Here is a 20505-nt window from a genome sequence, read left to right on the forward strand (position 1 = left end):
TGCCATTATCTTTATCTTGGAGTATCTGTCCACAGGGGACAGATTCCAGCTGCTCAGCCTGGGGCCCACCTATCTCCTGGCTCAAGGTTCTGGATCCAGATCATCACAATTGTGGCAGATATCCATTTTAAAGTCGAGTAGGTTAATATGACCAACATGGGGAAGACTTATGTTGCAACTGTGGATGGGGGAACAGAGTTGCATTGGTTTTCTGTTAGAGCAGAAATGGATTTCAGTGTTGGCTTCAGTCTGTAACATATTTTGGGCGCCCACCGTGCTCAAAACAGCTGTTTCCTGACACTTCCTCTCCTCCCCACATCCTGGAGCAGGGTGGGGAAGTGGCGAAAAGGAAGAAAAGGCGAAGAGGATGTGGAAGGCAAGCAGGTGGGCATCCTCTGCCGTCCAGCCTCACCCTCCAGCCTGCACCGGCAACGCCCCTCGGCCCCGCCCTCGCCCCAACCTACTTTAAACTCCCGCCCCCTCTTAACGACGACCAATGCCCAGCCGGGGAGCCCGCAGGAGGCTGCGGATTGGCCGGCGCCGCGGTTGCCCAGGTGACGGGTGGGTCCTGCTGGGTCCCAGAGCCGGACGCGGCGGGGGCGAGGGTTGCCCGGTGGTTTCCGTCCCGGCCCGCCCAAGCCTGCGGCGCCCAGGTTTGCGCCCGTCGGTAGCTGGAGGGGGCTGTCCCCGCGCGCCCCTCCGCCCAGTGTGTTTCTTGCCGGCCTCCCGCTAGGGGCGCGACGCCCTCCGCCTCCGTCTCCGCCCCCAGGATCTGCGGCTGCCAGCTTCCGAGCGCGGCTTCCCTGGACGGCGGCGCGATGGGCTGCGGGAACTCCACCGCCACCAGCGCGGGCGCGGGCCAAGGTGAGCGCGGCGGGCGGCTGGGGGCGCGGTGACGGCGACTCGGGGGCTGTGGGGAGCTCTGCAGGGCGGGCCGCCTCTGCGGGAGAGGCCAGGAGAGAGGCGGCGAGAAGGAAGGATGCAGGGACCTCGGGCAGGGCGGGCGAGCAGCCCCCTCTCCCCGTCCCCCATTTTCCGGACAGGTGCAGACTGTCCGGTTTTGGAAAGACCGAAAGCAGGGCATGTCCCCCCTGTGCGGGGGGCGGTCGCGCCGGGACGAGGCGAGCCTGCAGAGCGATCCTGCGGAGGGAGCGCGGGGAGTCCTGGCGGCGGGGCTCCCCTGCAGCGCGTAGACCCGGAACCCTCCTGGGAGAGAGGGTTCCTACTCATGGCCGGCGTCCGCACCCCCTCGTCCCGCAGTCGCTCCCGCAGGCCTCGCCCCCAGCCCCTCGGAACCCAGAGGCTGCACCTGGAAAAGTGCAGCAGAACAATTCAGGACTTTTTTGGGGGGAGGGGGGTGCTAGTGCGTTGGGAAGAACTGCAAACAGGGCTCTAAAAATTCATCCGAGTCTGTCTTGATGCTTAAGACCCGCTGGGCTGCTTGTACGATTTCTCTGAGAACCTGCAGTATTGAGGATGCTTTAGAATATGTGTGACAGAGCTTTAATATTAGCAGTGATCTGTTCGTATATTTTTCATTTAAAAAATAAAAAAATATTGAAAGTTTTGTTTACACCTCTTCATTTTGTTGATTGGCAGGGGAAGTCTTTTACAGATTTACGCAGTCAGCCAGGCTTTGTATCGAGTGACTTATTCCAAAACTCAACCGTTCTCTTTGACCCAGCTAGTGTCTACTGATTTACGAGTCTGGATCTGTTTTGAGTAATATCTGCCGACCTATTTTGGTGTCTTTTGGATAAAGAACTCATATCTCATCCAGTTGAGATCAATCAGATGCCACATTCCATCCTAGCCAGCAAATGGGAACAGCACTCTGATGCTGCAGTATTTTCCTAGGCGGGCATGGATGCCCTGTCAATGAGTTTGTGACCTTGGGTCTGTCACTTCCCTTAACCCAGACCTCCTGGAAGATGTAGTTTAAAATTTAAGCCTTTTTCATTTATTTAAAGTTTATTTTGATGTTCACGTATGGGATCAGATATGGAAATCTGCTCATTTAATTGGCCAAGTTTGTTATTCCTCTTTGGCTGTCAGTGGCCACACAAATGGAATATTTTAAGAAACGGTGCTACAATATGTGGGATTCTAGTCCTAGAGCTTTGAATGAACCCAGGTAATAATTTATTGAAAAGTTTATCTCTTGCAGGTAACATTTACCATCGCGAATTAAGTTCTCAATCTTGTGATAGGCAGAGAGCCACTGGGGAACACATTTTTCAATTCCTGTAACAGTGACATAGGTTAGTTAGCTTAGTTAGTGCCTTAAGGCAAGGACAGGATTCTAACTTGAGAGTGGCCAGAGAGCTCTGCGTGGAAACCTGGAACAGTGTCAAGGCCATATCCTGCACCAGGAATTACAATTGACCCTTGAGCAACATGAGGTTGAACTGTACAGGTCCACTTATACACGGATAGTTTTCAATAGTAAATACTATAGTACTACACGCTCTTTGGTCGTTTGAATCCGAGGATGTGGAACTGCGGATATAGAGGGCTGACCATAAGTTATACTCGGATTTTCAACTCTGTGGAGGGTTGAGGCCCCTAACCCCTGCGCTGTTCAAGTGTCAAGTGTATATCTCTCGATCTAACATGCACTGTGGCCCTACGCCTTCCACTGCATGTTCACCCTACTTTTAAAAAGGTTAAGAACCATTAACCACAATACACAAAAAAGGAAATCATAGGAAGGATTTGTAACAGATTTCCTTTAAAGTGGAGCTAGTTTACTTCATTTACATTTTTGTTTATTAATGAACTGCTTGTCAGGTTTGGGGATAGAGGGAGGAGTTCCACTGCTAAACCAGAATGATGATAAGGGAGCTCTGCAATGGTAATGTAACAAACAGAGAAAATATAATCATCTTTACAAATATTTGGTTGACCTTTCCCCCCCCACCCCAGGAGCACATCCCTTATTACGTAAAGGGAAATACAGTTATATTGAAAAAAAACACTCCAAGTGCATGTCTTCTTGATGAGTAGCCTCACTTTTGTTCACGAAGGACAGCTCCTGTAAGAGCATGCTGTTCTCTCCTCAAGCTCGCTCTTTGCTAAAAATTACTGTATGTTCAGAGAAGAGCAAGATGCCGAGGGCAGACTGTAAAACATGAAGGAGGAGAAAACATTTGAGTTGGGAGTTGTTGCATCACTTCTTTGATGGCTCTGCCCTTGTCTCTGAGAAGTCACCCCCCCAAACATTTCTCTGCTAGTGAATCCAGCTGGCTAGCTTCGGGATTTGTTCATTGTTATTTTGAAATTTTCTATCAGCTGGTGGTAGGACTTCTGTTTCAGAAAGGAGGAGAGATGGAAGGTTAAGAAAACAGTTCAGAGAAAGATGGTGGGCAGGTGCTGAACTTGAGTCTGGAGAGTGAGGCTCAAGCTTGACATTGGCACTGTGCTGGCTGTGTTACTGTGGGCATTTCATTTTACTTTTTTGTACTCTGTACTGTAATTATTATATAGTAGTAGAAACTACAACGTTGAAGGTGAAATGGTTTTCCTTGAATATTTTTCTATAAGAACATGGCAAATCTACTTTCAGAGGATGCATTTGCACTTTATAATGATGCCCCCAACCTGAAATCTCCATTGTAAGCCCTGTTTTACTACCTAAGTAATTCAGGTAAAACCAGATAATTGTTTCTGTTTTCCCTGAGCTATCTGGACAACTGCTTTTCTTGGCTTTTGTCTGGTGAAATTGGTTTCTATGACAAATTGATATTTAGTGGTGTACTTGAGTAAATTTGATTCTGTATGTCCAACATGTAGAAAAACTAAAGTGCAGTACGATGGTCAAATGGCCAGAAGGAATCAGATCATTCAGTCCCTAGATAATTCAGGTTAGATTTCCTTTATAGTAGATTTCTAACTCTATGTGCAAAGCTTTGTACCCTTTTAGGAAATTTTAGGGCAAGGGTAGGGGCAGCCAGCAAGGGATGATTGTAGAATGAAATCAAACTTTCCCCCTCTTAAGAAGGTGATTGTCTAGGTAGGAGGGTTAACCATTTGAGAACAGTTGCAAAGCAAGGTGTAGTAGAATATACATCGAATGTCCAAATGCCCAGGAGATGTTGAATAAGATGCTAGTTTAATCGGAGAAATCTTTGGGGAGGAGTCAAGCTGTCCGTGCTTCAGTGTAGATGGGATCATGAGAACCGTTCTGCTTACACAAGCGCTCTCTCCATTCTAATGTTTTAATAAGATCACCCTCTCAATGTAGGAATTTGCTTTTTCCCAACTTAGAATTATACAAGGACTTCTTGTATTTTCCATTCATTGAAGACTCAGTACATTTTTCCTGCATAGTGTAGAGTCTAGACCCTAAACTGTAGAGAAACATCTGGGTTAAAGAGTCCATTTTTAAAAATTGAAGTATAGTAGATTTATAACATTTTGTTAATTTCTGCTGTACAGCAAAGTGATTCAGTTATACATATATATACTTTTTTATATTCTTTTCCATTATGGTTTATCTCAGGATATTAAATATAGTTCTTTGTGCTATACAGTAGGACCTTGTTATTTATCCATCCTATATATAATAGTTTGCATCTGCTAACCCCAAATGCCCACTCTATCCCTCTCTCACCCTCCCTCCGCCTTGGCAACCACAAGTCTGTTCTCTATGTCTGTGAGTCTGTTTCTGTTTCATAGGTATGTTCATTTGTGTCATATTTTAGATTCCACATATAAGTGATATCATATGGTATTTATCTTTCTCTTTCTGACATAAAGAGTCCATTTTTAAGGAGTTCCATTTGCTATAGGGCAGGGAGCTTTTGCTTTCTGTGTGTTTTTCTCTGCTCTCCGTCCCCACCACTCTCTCACTCAGCAATCAGATTCTCTATCCGTTTGTTTTCCCTTGAATGTATTCTCTAATTAGGCCGAGACACGAAAACCCTTGCATTTGAACTGATGATCCACAACAGGTCAGTCGTTTCCTGTATACAGTCATACATGTAGATTGTTGAGCAAGTCTGTAATGTAAACCAGAAAATCCTATTTTATGTGAACCAGAAAATCCCTTCAAAGTTTGCACGGTTCCAGACATCTACAAGAGCCTATCTCGATGCAGGCTATTTTGCAGGCTGTAGAAGCTTTTTGCAGGGCAGTCATTGCAGAAGTGCTCTGCTCATGGTAGTTGATTGAATTGGTGAGTTGTGGGTTTTCTACCAGAGATGTGTAACTGGCAGCTATCTGACCATAGCTTACTACTAGAATGTTTCTATAATGGTTCTTCTGTTATTTATATACTAATAGTCTGAGAAGGCGTGGAGGAGGAATTTACCAGTTCTTTATCCTATTTTATCAGTGTACCCAGGGAGTTACTCTAATTCTTTTGAGTCCAATTACTTAGGTTAGTTATCTCCTTATCCTCAATTAGGTAGGTAATTGCATTCTCTTCTTTTGCTGTAGCTGTATGGTCCGGCCTTAATCTACATCTGTAAATGGTTTGGTAGTATTAAAATTCTTCCACCGTGCTCAGTATTAGTCCAGGCCATGTGGGGGGGGGGAAATAATATAAAATTTTGCTGATATCATCAAAGAAGTCATTAATATCTTGTGCTACTTCCCCCCAGCTCACTTAGGTCCCAGCCCCACCATCCTTCTTTCTGTTCTTTATGCTGAACTCGTTCTTGTTTTCTATCTGTTTGAAACACTCTTTGCTGGAGAGCTGATATTTTGTTAATTTATTTACTGTCTTTTTTGTTCCCCTTCCCCAAAGGTAGGCCTCATGAGAGCCTCGCACATCTTGTTCACAGCTGGACCCTCAGCCTCTAGACCAATATCCAAACTTTCAATGGAATTTTTAGGGTCTTAAAATTTTTTCTTTTGTTGAATAAATAACTATATTGGGGAAACAAAGAAGTTGTAAAATTGAGTCCTAAATTTTCATCATGTGCCCTGTGACTGATGTAACACTGGAGGGAATGAAATAAAACCTTAAGCAATCAGGGAAGCCTGCTTGGAGGAGGTGGGACTCGATTTGACTTTGAAGAATAGGTAGGATTTGAATAAGCAGAAAACAGAAGGGAGGGCATTTTTAGAGCCGTATGAAAACATAGGGACAGAAATGGGTTCAGTGCATTTCAGGGCAGTGAGAAGTCAGGCCTGACTGGGTTAGTAGTTCATGTTGGTTGCAGGGTGTTGGAAGTAAGAACAGTTAGGATGGGGGTGAGGAGGACAGAGAGGCAGGAAGGCCTCAGAATTGAGAGGAGGCACCGGAGCCAAAAAATCCTAGTTTGAATCCTGCTTTCATCATTTATCAGCTGCATGACCTTGGGCCACTTGCTTAAACTGTCTGTACCTTAGTTTCCTCAGCTGTAAAATGGGAGAGTAGTTATAGAACCTACTCAAGATTAAATGAGTTAATATATGTAAAGTGCTTAGAGCAGTGCCTCATGTAAGTACTCAGTATGCTATTTATTATTAATATAGGGAAAGACATTCATGACTGGTATAGAAGGAAAGAGCGAGCATGTAGAGTGACATAATTTAACGCTGTTGTCAGGAGTGAGTGAAGTGAGAGGGCCGTCGGTGAGTGATGGAGGCATTGATGTCAGGGACCCCTGGAAGCCAGCTAGGCTGAGGATGGGCTCCATGTGAGGGAGGAAGGGGAAGGGAGAAGGAAAAATGAACCCAAACTGTTAAAGCCTGGGCGACTGGGAGATGTTACTTCCTCTAAAGGAAGGTAAGAGGATGCAGGCGACCCATATACTCTTGGGTGTACCGCGTTTGACGTGATGTGAATGATGAGGGGTGTGGAAACGCCTGTGCTCAGACAGTTACCACTGATGCAGCAGAATCAGGAGGTTCACTTGTTCCAACTCCCCAGAATCGATGTTGCAACCATGTGAATGGTTCACGAAGGTGACCCAAGTGAATTACCCAAGTTCTGCCATGAGCCACTTACAGCTCAATCTAGACATGGCTTAAATTATAGCAGCTAACTGTCAATGTGTTACTTTATGTCTGTACTTATATGGCTACCTTTATTTATTAATTTTTACCTGCTGAAAGCATAGCTACCCAGCAAGGACAACCTGTAAGCAAAGAGATTTTCTGTAAGAGCTTCCACGTTCATTAACATAATTGTATTTGCAGTAACATGGATGGACCTAGAGGGTATTATGCTAAGTAAAATAAGTCAGACAGAAAATGACAAATACTCTATGTTATCACTTACATGTTGAATCTAAAAAATGAAATAAATGAATAACTATAACAAAACAGAGACAGATTCACAGATACAGAAAACAAACTAGTGGCTGCCAGGGGTTGGGGGTGGAGTTACGGGTGAAATAGATGAAGGGGATTAAGAGGTACAAACTACCAATTATAAAATAAGTAAGTCACAGGGATGTAAGGTACAGCACAAGGAATATAGTCAATAATATTTTAATAAGTTTGGTGCATAATCTATAAAAATATTGAATCCTATGTTCTACACCTGAAATATAATATTGTAAAGCAACTATACTTTAAAAAAATTATATTTCTAGGACACGTTGACCTGAATTTTTTTCTGCATTACTGAAGAAATGACTAATGAATCTGTATCTCTTATTGGCTTATTAAAAAATAAACACTGCTTTAGATGAACTAAAGAGCTGTTGTTCTCCTTCTTTGGGCCAAATTGAGACTATGACATAGTTTTAGAACTATTATGGGTCAGAGGAGACGTAGCAAGCTGTCAAAATTAGAGGGAACTCTGTTTATTTTTCTGTAGTTATGTTTATACAGTTCTCAGAGGGACGTTTTTCTTTTATAAAACAAAGAGTAAAATGTTTCTGCATATTTTTATTATTTCCCATGAGAGCCATAATCATTTATATTTCTGATGATTTATGCTGAAAGAAGAGTGATTTGTAAATCTTTAGTACCTTTTAGAAATTCTTCATATACATAGTTTTATTTTTTGGTGTGTGTGTTTAAATTATCACTACTCAGTCTGAACAAAGAGACATGATTTAATATGTAATTTAGCAATTCATTTACTTGTGAATATTTCTAGTATGTTACATGAGAGCTATAAAGTGCATAGAGAACAGTGATGAAAAAGGCATTAACAGACTACATTCTCTAATAGACAGATGTATGTGACCTTTTAAAAGAGAGAAATATTTTCTTTGTATTAGAATTTGGCACATGTAAGGAAACTCATAACAATAAACGTATGACTCTGAACAATATTGAAAACATACTGGGCAGTACAGCTCAATCTTTTTAACTTATAAGACTGATTAGATTACAAAGGAACATCTGTCTATAGGAACCAAGATGTTATAAATATCTACTTAATATCACTGAACTGATGTAGTATCTTGCAGCTGGCTTTCTCATGCACAAGGAATAAAATTTTGTCTGTGTTTGCAGAATGTATGATATGTCATATTAAACTTAATTCTCCCCCAAGATTAATTTTGCTATGTATTTCTTTTCAAAAGGGAATTTCTGTTTTTGGAGAGGTGGAGGAGGCCAGGGATGAGAAGGTATAGTGGGTTGAATGGTGACCTCTAAAAAGATATGTTCGCATCCTAATCCCTGGAATGTGTGAATGCTATCTTGTTTCGAAAAAGGGTCTTTGCAGGTATAATTAAATGAAGAATTTTGAGATGAGGACATCATCCTAGGTTGTCTGGGTAGGCCCTAAATCCAGTGATAAGTTTCCTTATAAGAGACAGACGAGGAGAAGACAGAGATACAGAGAGAAGGTGGTGTGAGGACAGGTGTAGAACAGAAAATGCACTATGTGGCCACAAGCCAAATAATGCCAAGGAGGGCCTACTGCCACCAGATGCTAAGAGGCCTAGAACGGATTCTTCCCCGGAGCCTCTGTAGGTAGTTGGGAACTCCTGACACCTTGATTTTGTACTTCTGGCCTCCAGAATTCTGAGAGCACGTATTTCTGTTGATTTAAGCCACCCAACTAGGGGTGATTCGTTACAGCAGCGCTGTGGAACTAATACACAAGGCTTTTTCTGCACTTGTTCTGGGAATGGGATAAAATAAGAAAATATAGTTTACAAACTATACCTGGAGCATAAATAATTATTTGCTGAAGCAAATACAGTGCAACTTAATCTTGGTGTGATTCATAAAGCATTTCAAGGTTGTTCAGGGGGTACCCGATTTTTATGGGGGTACCTGATTTTTGTAAAACATGAAGAATATCTGAGAGGTTTATTCCCTCCAGATGCTATCCACTTCTCCAGTTCTCGTACACCAACTGGGCTGTCCTACCATCCAGTTCAATTCTGATGCTCCTACCCAGAGTTAGTGTCTGTCACCACAGGTTTGAGGGCTCAGTCCCCCGAGATGGTCTCACCTCAGATGCCAGTAGCAAGGATCAGGTCCCCAGCTTACTTGCATTGCCATCTGACTTGGCAGCAAATTTGGGGGTTCTCACAGCCCCCCTCCTCAGATTTGACAATTTGCTAGAATGCCTCACAGAGTTCAGGAAGGCACTTTTCTTACTGGTTTAAACATACCAGTTTCTTATAAAGGACACAAATGAACAGCCAGATGAAGAGGTACAGGGGACATGTTAAGGGTCTCAGGGGCAGGGGGTCTCTGTCTCCATGGAGTTGGGGGCTTCCCCCTCCTGGCACATGGATGTGTTCAACTCAGAACCCTGTCCTTATAGGGTTTTTTTGTTTGTTTGTTTTTGCGGTACGTGGGCCTCTCACTGTTGTGGCCTCTCCCGTTGCGGAGCACAGGCTCCGGACGCGCAGGCTCAGCGGCCATGGCTCACGGGCCCAGCCGCTCCGCGGCATGTGGGATCTTCCCGGACCGGGGCACGGACCCGCGTCCCCTGCATGGGCAGGCAGACTCTCAACCACTGCGCCACCAGGGAAGCCCCTTATAGGGGTTTTTATGGAGGTTTCACTACATAGGCATGACTGTTCAAATCATTGGCCATTGCTGATTAACTTAATCTCCAGCCCCTCTCTTTTCCCAGGAGGACAGGGAATGGGGCTGAAAGTTCCAAGCTTCTAATCAAGCCTTGCCTTTTCTGGTGACCAGCTCCCGTCCTGAAGCTGTGTAGGGGCTGCCAAGAGTCTCCTCATTGGAATGAAAGAGGTTCCTATCACCCCTATCTCTCAGGAAATTCCAAGGGTTCTAGAAGCTCTGTGCCAGGAATGGGGAACAAAGATCAAATATCTTTCTATGACTCCTCAATATCAGATTAAGTTTTTTAAATGTTTAAAATAAATTGAATTTGCTATGCATTTTTCAGTGACTGAGGCTTTTGACTTGGAGAATCATGAATACAATTTTAAAATCTTTTGATGAAAGTGTTGATAAAAGGTATAGACTTCCCTGGCAGTCCAGTGGTTAAGACTCCATGCTCCCACTGCGGGGAGCACAGGTTCGATCCCTGGTCGGCGAATCCAACGTGCCATGCAGAGCGGCCAAAAAAAAAAAACCAACGGTGTACATAATAACGGTGAAGTGATATTGTGAACAAGCAATAATCTTTAAGTGTTAAAGAAACAGTTACATTCAGAAGGAAATATTCTTCTTTACATACCCTAACCATTTACAATATTTGTCACTGGAACTGTATATGATACTTTTCTGAGAGCAGACCTTCCCCCCTTCTACTTTTTAGGAAGATATTTAAAATTATAATTATCAGTACTACAATTTAGGAAAATAGTCATTAAATCTTTTGACTGACAAAAATTCTAATGGTCTATATATTTTGTGGTGCTTTTATCACACAAGAAACATTTTTACCTTGCCTCCCTTATATTAAGGTACCACGGCTATGTTCAAATAGTAAAGAGTCATTTTGGCAGGAAATGAAGTGGTACTAACAGGAACAAATGTTCTATCCCAGACGGCTTGAAAGAAGTAGCTACACCACTATAAATATTTGTTCAATAAATGATGAATCACATGAACCATAAACATAACTTAAAGCAAATGGGATTTTGGCACTATCTGAATAGTTGTAGTCAAAGGATCTTTTGCATGAATTATCTAGAGAAGAACTCTCCGTCTGGTTAATTATAATCAATACATAGGTGAAGTGTGATTAAAATGTTGCACTGAGGGTAATCAGAATTTTTCTTCTATTTCTAATGATTTTATACTTTTGCAGAACAAAGAGATATTTCACATTTTATATGCCTAGATATTCTGATAGTTTTGCTGAGGGTTTCAACAATTACAGTCGTCTTTTTTTTCCCTTTTTCTCTGTGAAGCTGTGTGTTGGGAGTCGTGTTCTACCTGCCCTGGTTATAACCTTATCATTAACCCCCTGCTACCTTGCTCCTAAGAAGATGCACAACTTCTTCCCTTTTATAAAGATGGAGTGTACATTACAGTCATATGTATATACTGGATTTAGTGTTTTTAACTTCTTGGTCTCCTTCACTTTGCAGTTATTAAATAGACGTTGCCCTTTAAATGAGGGACATTTGAGAACAGAAGAAATGGCCTGCTGACTTCCTTCTGGAAGGTAGTACCTGGCATCTGCCTTGAGCCTGCTGGGATGTTAGATGGTGAACCCAGCAGGGAAGAGGCCATAAGGGTGCCTGGAGCCTGGTGCAGTCAAGGTGAAGTGGATGCAGGGTTGCTGGTGGCTGATTAAAATAGGTACTGAGGAGGCAACGTGTGGCTGTTTTGAAGTGAATTTCACAGCCATTTATTGTACTTTGTCTTCTCAGCTGCCTTTGTCGGCCCAGTATTAGAAACTGAAGCTGGGTGAACTAGTGACTGTCAAACAAATACTGGAGCAGGAATTTTACTTGGGTCTTCTGCCTTCCAGTTCCACGCTGTTCTTTCCCTACCACCCTGCTGCCATTCCCTGAGACACAGTGGGGCAGCTTCTGTCTGCTGTGCCCTCCCTGTGGCTTGTGCCTGATGGCCCTTTATCTCTAAAGGCCCAGCACTCACGACCCATCATGATCGCTTTCTTCTCTCTGTAAGATGTCACAGAATCAGTTCCCAACACCTCCAGCTCTCCCTTCCCCTGAGTGCAGCAACCCCCCAATCATTCCCTGTCCTTTTCCATGAAAATGAAAATAAGAAAATAAGGATATTTATTTTCTTTTTAGACTTTCTTCCAGATTCTTATGCTTGTTTTGACTCTGAAATAAAACATTAATTTTTATGGGTTTTTGGTGGCACTAATCCTTTATTTTTACCTATCAAAACACTCCACTGTTCCTATGTTAAGGTTTTAAAAATTTTACGTTTTTCTTTTTTGGTTTTATGATCTCAGATTCCAAAGCAGTTTTTATTTATATAATTTTAATGAGAATTGTGGGAACAGAAATGTTACTCTTCCCTGAGTAAAGACTCAAGTTTGTTACAAAGTTCAGGTTTGGTCAAAGCCTTAAAAGAATTTATTTGAGACATAGTCTTGATTACCTTTATGCTCTGCTTTGAATTTGCAGAATTATAGATCCTAGATTAATATCACTGGGGTACAGTTTTTACAATTTTGGCAATAACTTCTTTGCAGACTTACTTGTTTATTTTGTAGCACATTTTCCTTTATTTTCACACCTCTGTGACTTGTGCAGAAGTTAATTTAATTCCCATTTCATAGATATGGAAATTGAGATATTAAGGAAAATGTGACTGCTAATAATAACAACTTAGTGAGCTATTTTTATGTGCCAGACTTTGTGCTGTTTACATCTTTTTATAATTTTTAAAATTTATTAAATTTTTTTTACTGAGGTGTCATTGACATATAACATTGTATTGGTTTCAGGTGTACAATGAAATGATTCCGTATTTGTATACACAGTGAGATCATCACCACAATAAGTCTAGTTACCATCTGTCACCATGCATAGTTAACTTTTAGGATTTACTGTCTTGGCAACTTTAAAGTATGCTCTATAGTATTATTGACTGTAGTCACTGTGCTGTACGTGACATCCCCATGACTTATTTATTTTAGAACTGGAAGTTTATATCTCTTGACCCCTGTCACTTGTTTTGCCCATTCCCTAACCCACCTCCCCTCTGGCAACCACCATTCCTTTCTCTGTATCTTTGACTTTTGTTTTGTTTTCATTTGTTTTGTTTTTTAGATTCCACATATAAGTGAAACCACATGGTATGTGTCTTTCTCTGACTTATTTTGCTTAGCATAATTCTCTCAAGGTCCGTCCATGTTTTTGCAAGTGGCAAGATTTCCTTCTTTTTTTTATTGCTGAGTAGAATTCTATTATTCTAGCCTCTTATATATATAGGTATATCTATATATATCTCACATCTCCTTAATCCATTTATCCAGCAATGGACACTTGTTTTCAATCTTGGCTATTGTGGGTAATGCTGCAATGAACATAGGGGTGTATATATCTTTTTGAATTAGTGTTCTTGTTTTCTTTGGATAAATACCCAGGAGTAGAATTGCTGGATTGTATGGTACTTCTGTTCTTAATTTTTTGAGGAACTTCCATACTGTTTTCCGTAGTGGCTGCACCAATTTACATTCCCACCAACAGTATGCACTGGTGCCCCCTTTTTTCCAGATCACTTACCAATACTTGTTATTTGTTGTCTTTTTGATAGTATCCATTCTAACAGGTGTGAGGTGATATCTTGTAGTTTTGATTTGCATTTCTCTGATGATTAGTGATATTGAGCATCATTTCATGTGCCTGTTGACCATCTGTATATCTTCTTTGGAAAAATTTCTATTCAGATGTTTGTGCATTTTAAAATCAGGTTGGTTTCTCTCTCTTTCTCTTTTTTGCTATTGAGTTTCATGAGTTCTTTATATATTTAGAATATTAACCCCAATCAGATATGTGATTTAGAAATATTTTTTCCCATTCAGTAGGTTGTCTTTTCATTTTGTTGATGGTTTCCTTTGCTGTGCAGAAGTTTTAAAATTTGATGTAGTCCCACTTGTTTACTTTTGCTTCTGTTGCCTTTGCTTTTGGAATCAGATCCAAGCATTAATTTCCAAGACTGGTGTCAAGTAGCTTACCACCTGCGTTTTCCTCCAGGAGTTTTTATGGTATCAGGTCTTACATTTAAGTCTTTAATCCATTTTGTGTTAATTTTTACATATGATGTAAGATAATAGTTTAGTTTCATTCTTTTGCATATGACTGTCCAGTTTTCCCGACACCATTTATTGAAGAGACTGTCCTTTCCCTATTGTATATTCTTGCCTCATCTGTCATAAATTAATTGACCATGTATGCATGGGTTTATTTTTGGTTTCTCTAGTCTGTTCCCTTGATCTGTGTACCTGTTTTTTGCCAATACCATACTGTTTTGATTACTGTAGCTTTGTCATATAGTTAGAAATCAGGGAGCATGATGCCTCCAGATTTGTTCTTTCTCAAGATTGCTTTGGCAATTCAGGGTCTCTTGTGGTTCCATAAAAATTTTAGGATTATTTGTTCTATTTCTTTGAAAAATGTCATTAGTATTTTGATAAGGATATACATCTTTTAAAGAACTTCACAATAACCTTTGAGAAAGGTATTCTTATTTTCCTCATTTGTCACAAGAGGGAAGTGAGTTTTTAAGAGATTAAAGTATACTTAATGCCATGTGGCTTGTAAAGTTGGAACCAAGTTCTGTATTGTTCAGGTAAGGATATTAGGGGGAGGAAGTGCAGATGGAACTGTGCTGTGGGCAGAGAATCTGTGTTAAGTGATAGGACTGGGGTCCAAAAGAGATGGGTTGTTTTTGGCACGTGAGTGGGAAGCAGAAATGAGAGGGTTCAGTAGCAAATAGAAGCAGAGTTAGAAATGTATGTTACTCCTTTTGGAGCTGGGCTGGCATCCTTGAGTCTTGCTAATTTATTTAGGACATCACCTCCATTTTGTCTTGTGACTTTGCTTTACTTTATGATTAGTACATAGCGTGACTTATAACAGTTCCATGTAGGTACTAGCTTAGAAAAGAAAATATTTCTCAAATCTGTCAGTTTCCTAATCTGCTCATCTGTAAAATGAGCAGATTAGTTTGGGCGGTTTGTAAAATCCCTTTCAGAAACAACACCTTATAATTTATAGGAATTGTTAAAAATGGGCAGAATAAATTCTAAACCGAAGATTTGGATTTTATGATTTTCCTGCTCTCCTTTTCTTTTTTTAAAATGATCTTTCAAAAAATCATATTCTCAACTCATCTCTTATAAAATATTATTTTAGTTGGGTATTGGGCTTAAGATTTTTGTAGCAATACTATCAAGATAATGGAAAGCTATCTTTTTCTTTTTTTCTAGGCCCTGCAGGAGCAGCTAAAGATGTGTAAGTACTTAATATTATGATTTTCTAAACTCTTTCTGAGGAAGACACTGTTTTCATGGTTATGACCTTTAGATATGTAGGTTTGGCTGAAAAGACATGGAAGTACTTTCTGTACTGAGCACAAATTAAGATTATTGTTTGGTTTCTAACTAAAGGGCTATTTGAAGAATGGGTTTATTTGTGACTTTTCATTTTAGCGTTTCAGTTGCCCTAGCATTTTAACTCAGAGCTTTAAGAAAGGGAAATGTTTAACTCTGTTTCTATACCAGCTTGTGTAGAGATTTCTTCTAATTGCAAGCAAGTGATTATGGAAAAATTAAGCACCTAGCTCCTATGACTATGCAACATCTTAGAGTTTAGCCCGTGAGGAGGGCCTGGAGCCAAGCATTTACCAAATGCACGCTGAATCGTTTTAAAGTCGATAATTAGACGTTTGAGTGAATGTATATGACCATTCAAGGTAATCAATATTGAGTTGAACTTCATACCACAGGACCCTTTCAGTGTTTCCATCATGCCCCTTCTTTGCATCTTCCTACCTCAAATCTAGGTATAGTAAGGACATTGTAGTAGTTCACTATTTAAGAGGGTTTGTGGCACAGGAAACTGTATTCAATATTCTGTAATAAACCATAATGGAAAAGAATATGAAGAAAATATATAACTGAATCACTTTGCTGTATACCACAAACTAACACAACATTGTAAATCAACTATACTTCAGTGAAAAAAATAAATAAAAATCAGCAGTTCTGGAAAAAAAAAAAAAAGTGCCATGAGGGAGCTGGACATTGGGATTGGGGGAGGGAGAAGGTGGGGATGGAGAACCCCAAGAACGACAACAACAAAAAGAGTGTTTGCAGTCACTCCATGGATTGTGGAATCAACCTCTGCCCAAGCCACCCCAGTTGGTTTGGATGTCAAGACCGATGGTGCCACACACACACCAAGAGGGTAGGAAAAGGTGTATTGCTCACATAATGAGGCTTTCTGGGGAGAGCAGGGTGGCTCCCGAACTGGTCCATTCAGTCTGAGTGAAGGAAGGGGTGAGCAGCTTTGGTTTTTATTGGGAGTGGGGCTGGGGTGAAGGCTCCTGTGCATGGGCAGAGGAGCGCCTGGCTGTATCTTCCCCGCCAGCACACATGTACGAGTTCCCAGCTTTCTTAAAGGCTTTCACAGCAGGGGCAAATGGAGTGGTGGGCCTTAAAAGCTTTCGTCAAAAGCAGAGTTGGGCTTTTTTTTTAATTATAAAAAGGAATCTGGAGAAGATTAGAATAGGGTTGTAAAGTTTTTTGGGAATTAAATAAGCTTTTTATATGGGACTTTCGAGTCCCATATAAAAGGAGGCAGTATAGAATGCTTCAGTGTCCTGGTTGCAGTGGTTGAGTTCATTACCAAAACGTTTAGCAACAATGTGTTCAGCATCCTTACCTGTTCCTGTTATTGCAGTATCTGGGTCTCTCTTCAGTCTCTCCCTCTATATGTTGTTGTTGCCATATTAATCCCCTGCCCTTTTAGGCCCTCCACTCCCAACTTTTGATTAGTCTCCACTGCCCACGGGATTGAGCCCAGAATCCTTTGGGAATAGGAAGGCCCTTTAGGTTTCAGCCTTTAGGGGGAAGGAAACCCTGCAGTTAGAGAGTGAATGAGGCCAAGGACCCAGAGGTGAGCTGAAGTCCTGCTCTGAGACCACTCTCATGGTCTCAAACTGACCTCCTGTTTCCTGTCTTGGCTCCTTGTTTTTTTTTGCTGTTCCCTCTGCCTGGAATGGCATTTTCCCCAATTCTGTCTGTGAAAATTCTATCTGTTCTCCTGGGTTTATATCTTATCCTTTACGAGAAGAACTTCCTGGATCTCTCTACTGGATATGTCTTCCTCTTCTGAACTTTTACAGCAGCTCGGACCTGTCTTATGATATGTCATATTGGGCTTATAGTGTTATTTATCTCCTTGTCTTTTCTCCCTTGGGAACTGAGAGAAGTCCCCTCTAGTTAATAGTATCGTGCTGTGGACATAGTGTTTAATAAATGAATTCCATCATTTCTCTTTAAGGAGAGATTGATTTCATGACTTCCTCTTTCTTTCAGAAGCATGGAAATTTCTAAGAAGATTTAGTGATACCTTTGTGGACATTTTGTCAACATTAACTACTCCAGGACATGAGATGCCATTTAACTACTTTCTAAAATCCTGAATTCTCTAGAATTTAAACTTTCTGTGGCTTTGTGTACCTCATAGGTTCTATAACTAAAAAGATGTAATTTTACTCAATAAATGACCCTTTAAAAAATAAATATGGTAAATTTAATTGGAAAAAATTGAAGAATATTATAGTATTATTTTTCTTTGCACAAAAGGTATATTCAAACCCTTTTTTAAGAAAAAAATCAGAAGCTGTAGATTTATAAATCTTGACCATAACATTGGGGGGTGCTATGAAATTAGGGGGTGCCATGAAAGGAGCTAAGAAATTAAGACAATTTAAACTTATATTATGAAGATTTAAATTTTTTCTTTTTGTTTTAAATCTGAAGACACTGATTTCAAGGCAAAAGAAGTGGCCAAACTCACGTAATGGTTGCTAAGAGTACAGAACTTCAAATAGGGCAACCACCATAGTGTACAGACCACGTAAAAGTCTTTCGGGGGGGAATTACGATTGTTTTTTACAAGTCAGAAACGTTATGATTACTCCCTTAATATATAATAAAAATAGTTCTCTAGGGAAGGTTTGGGATTTTTATTATATCTCCACTTACCTGTTTATTTGCCTGTTTTCTATAGGCAAGAAGCCAGGATTTAATAACAAATAAAATGATATTTCTGCCCTAAAGTAGGTCAGTGGCTACTGGGGACCAAAATACAGTGTGATTTTAAGTGTTAATTATTAAAATAGTTAATTATTAAATAGTCAAATTTTAATGCTTGTCTGGGTCTTGAAGGGTGAGTAAGAGTTTGTGTAGGAAGGAGAAGGATGGCAACCCAGGGCAGGAGAAAGAGCATGAAAGGAGGCACATGGGTGCAGGAGAGCCCCAGCTCTTCTGGGAAGTCAACCAGTCTGCCCTGAGCCTGTGGTGTAGGCTCAGCAGAGGTGGAAGATGAGGCTGGTGGGCTGGAGCCGGCTTGTGGAGGGCCTTTGGTGTCAGGCCGGTCATTGTACTTGGTTTTTATATGCATTCAAGAGCCATTCAGAATTTTAAGGTGGGGAATTACATGACTGTGTTTGAGCTTTAGGGTGATGACTCCCAAGGCAGTGGGATATGTGAGATGGGGGAGGGGTGGAGGCACAGGGGATTAATGGCGCTGAGGCCACGAGAGGGTTAGACAGCAGACAGGACACTGGAAAGGAGCAGAGGTGGTGTGTTCAAGGCGCACTCGGAAATACAATTGATAAGACCCGTTGAATGACTGAACGGGGAAGTAAAGGAAAGGAAAATCTGAGGCGAAGATGACCCTGTGGTTTCAAACTTGAGCCAAGGGAAGGGATGGCTGATGATCCAAAGAGATCACATGGGCTAAAGGGAGAGGAGAAGCCAGTGCATGTAGAGTGACAGCCACACTGGTCACTTGGTTTCAGTTGGGTGATGTGAGTTCTCTGATGGAGTCAGGGTGAAAGCGAACTTAGGAGTGAGGAAGGGATGCCTGGTCTTTTGTTTTACAACAAAAAGGCAGTAAGGGATAGAAAGATGTTAGTAGCTTAAAGAGGAAGCATATTTTAAGAAATACATTTCTTTTTTTTTTTTTTGGCCATGCCGTGTGGCTTGTGGGATCTTAGTTCTCCAACCAGGGATTGAAACCCGTGCCCCCTGCAGTGGAAGCGCAGTCTTAACCACTGGACCACCAGGGAAGTCCCAAGAAATATATTTGTTATAAAAGGAATACTAAGGAAGTTCAGAAAGTATGGAAAAGCATTTTTTTTAAAAAGAAAAAATCAGCTATTATCCTCCCACCAGAGACAATCATCATTTATATTTTACACTGTTTTCTTCCGTTTCTTTGTGATTATTTCTGCCTAGTTATGTGTATGGATGATTTTGTATATTGAAGTCTGTTTTTCTTTTTCTGTTTATTTTTTACATGGAGGAGAGGTAGGTGTGCCCATAGGCAAAAGGGTAGGAGCAAGTTGAGTACGAAGAGCTGAGGGTAGTTTGGGGAGGTGTTATCTGTGTGGCTGAGGGAGTTATCAATGTACATAGATTCTACAACATGCAAGAAGGATTAAAAACATAGAGGGGTCCCCTTAGCAACTTGAGATAAGGAGGAAAGCATGGGTGAAGATATATAGAAATTTAATCATTATAAGACAGACCCACATGTATATCAGGGAGTGAGACTTACTTTTTTTTTTTTTGCGGTACGCAGGCCTCTCACTGTTGTGGCCTCTCCCACTACGGAGCACAGGCTCCGGACGCGCAGGCTCAGCGGCCATGGCTCACGGGCCCAGCCGCTCCGCGGCATGTGGGATCTTCCCGGACCGGGGCACAAACCCGTGTCCCCTGCATGGGCAGGCGGACTCTCAACCACTGCGCCACCAGGGTAGCCCGAGACTTTCTTTTTTCTCTCCCTCTCTTTTCAAAAATAAATCACAGTACACTAACATGCAGAACAAAACAGAAGTAAATTCAATGTGATGACATTTGGCTATTTTCACAAACCTGCGAATCAACCATGCTTTTATTATTTATTTTTTTTAACATCTTTATTGGAGTATAATCGCTTTACAATGGTGTGTTAGTTTCTGCTTTATAACAAAGTGAATCAGTTATACATATACATATGTTCCCATATCTCTTCCTTCTTGCGTCTCCCTCCCTCCCACCCTCCCTTTCCCACCCCTCCAGGTGGTCACAAAGCACCGAGCTGATCTCCCTGTGCTATGGGGCTGCTTCCCACCAGCTATCTATTTTACATTTGGTAGTGTATATATGTCCATGCCACTCTCTCACTTTGTCACAGCTTACCCTTCCCCCTCCCCATATCCTCAAGTCCATTCTCTAGTAGGTCTGTGTCTTTATTCCCATCTTACCCCAGCCATGCTTTTATTTTATTTCTGCGAATTATCTTAGCTATTTGGCACAAATAGGTCGTGTTGGGATATTTTTGGTTGGAAATGGCAGAAGCCCAGCTTAAACTGGCCTAAACAAACAAACATAAAGGAATTTATTGGCATGTGTAACGGAAAACTTCCAAGGGTTAGGCCTTAGTCACAGCTGGATCCAGGTGATTGAATGACAGG

The 20505-nt window shown here is 41.4% G+C and overlaps 1 protein-coding gene across 5 annotated transcripts in view; it reads left to right on the top strand.

Annotated features, from left to right (window-relative positions):
- Nucleotides 1-563: 563 nt before the first annotated feature.
- C11H12orf75 (chromosome 11 C12orf75 homolog) overlaps nucleotides 564-20505 on the top strand; it is a 52587-nt gene continuing 32645 nt past the window's right edge. For 4 of the 5 annotated variants that reach the window (XM_049694926.1, XM_049694924.1, XM_049694925.1 and 1 more), the window contains exons 1-2: nucleotides 564-864; nucleotides 15245-15269. In XM_049694926.1, coding sequence (XP_049550883.1) covers nucleotides 819-864; nucleotides 15245-15269 — 71 coding nt within the window. In that variant the 5' untranslated portion in view covers nucleotides 564-818. The remainder of the gene's footprint in view (nucleotides 865-15244; nucleotides 15270-20505) is intronic. The other variant, XM_004269427.2, reaches the window with a different exon arrangement.

The sequence above is a fragment of the Orcinus orca genome, chromosome 11 (assembly GCF_937001465.1).
Source record: "Orcinus orca chromosome 11, mOrcOrc1.1, whole genome shotgun sequence".
Lineage (NCBI taxonomy): Eukaryota > Metazoa > Chordata > Mammalia > Artiodactyla > Delphinidae > Orcinus > Orcinus orca.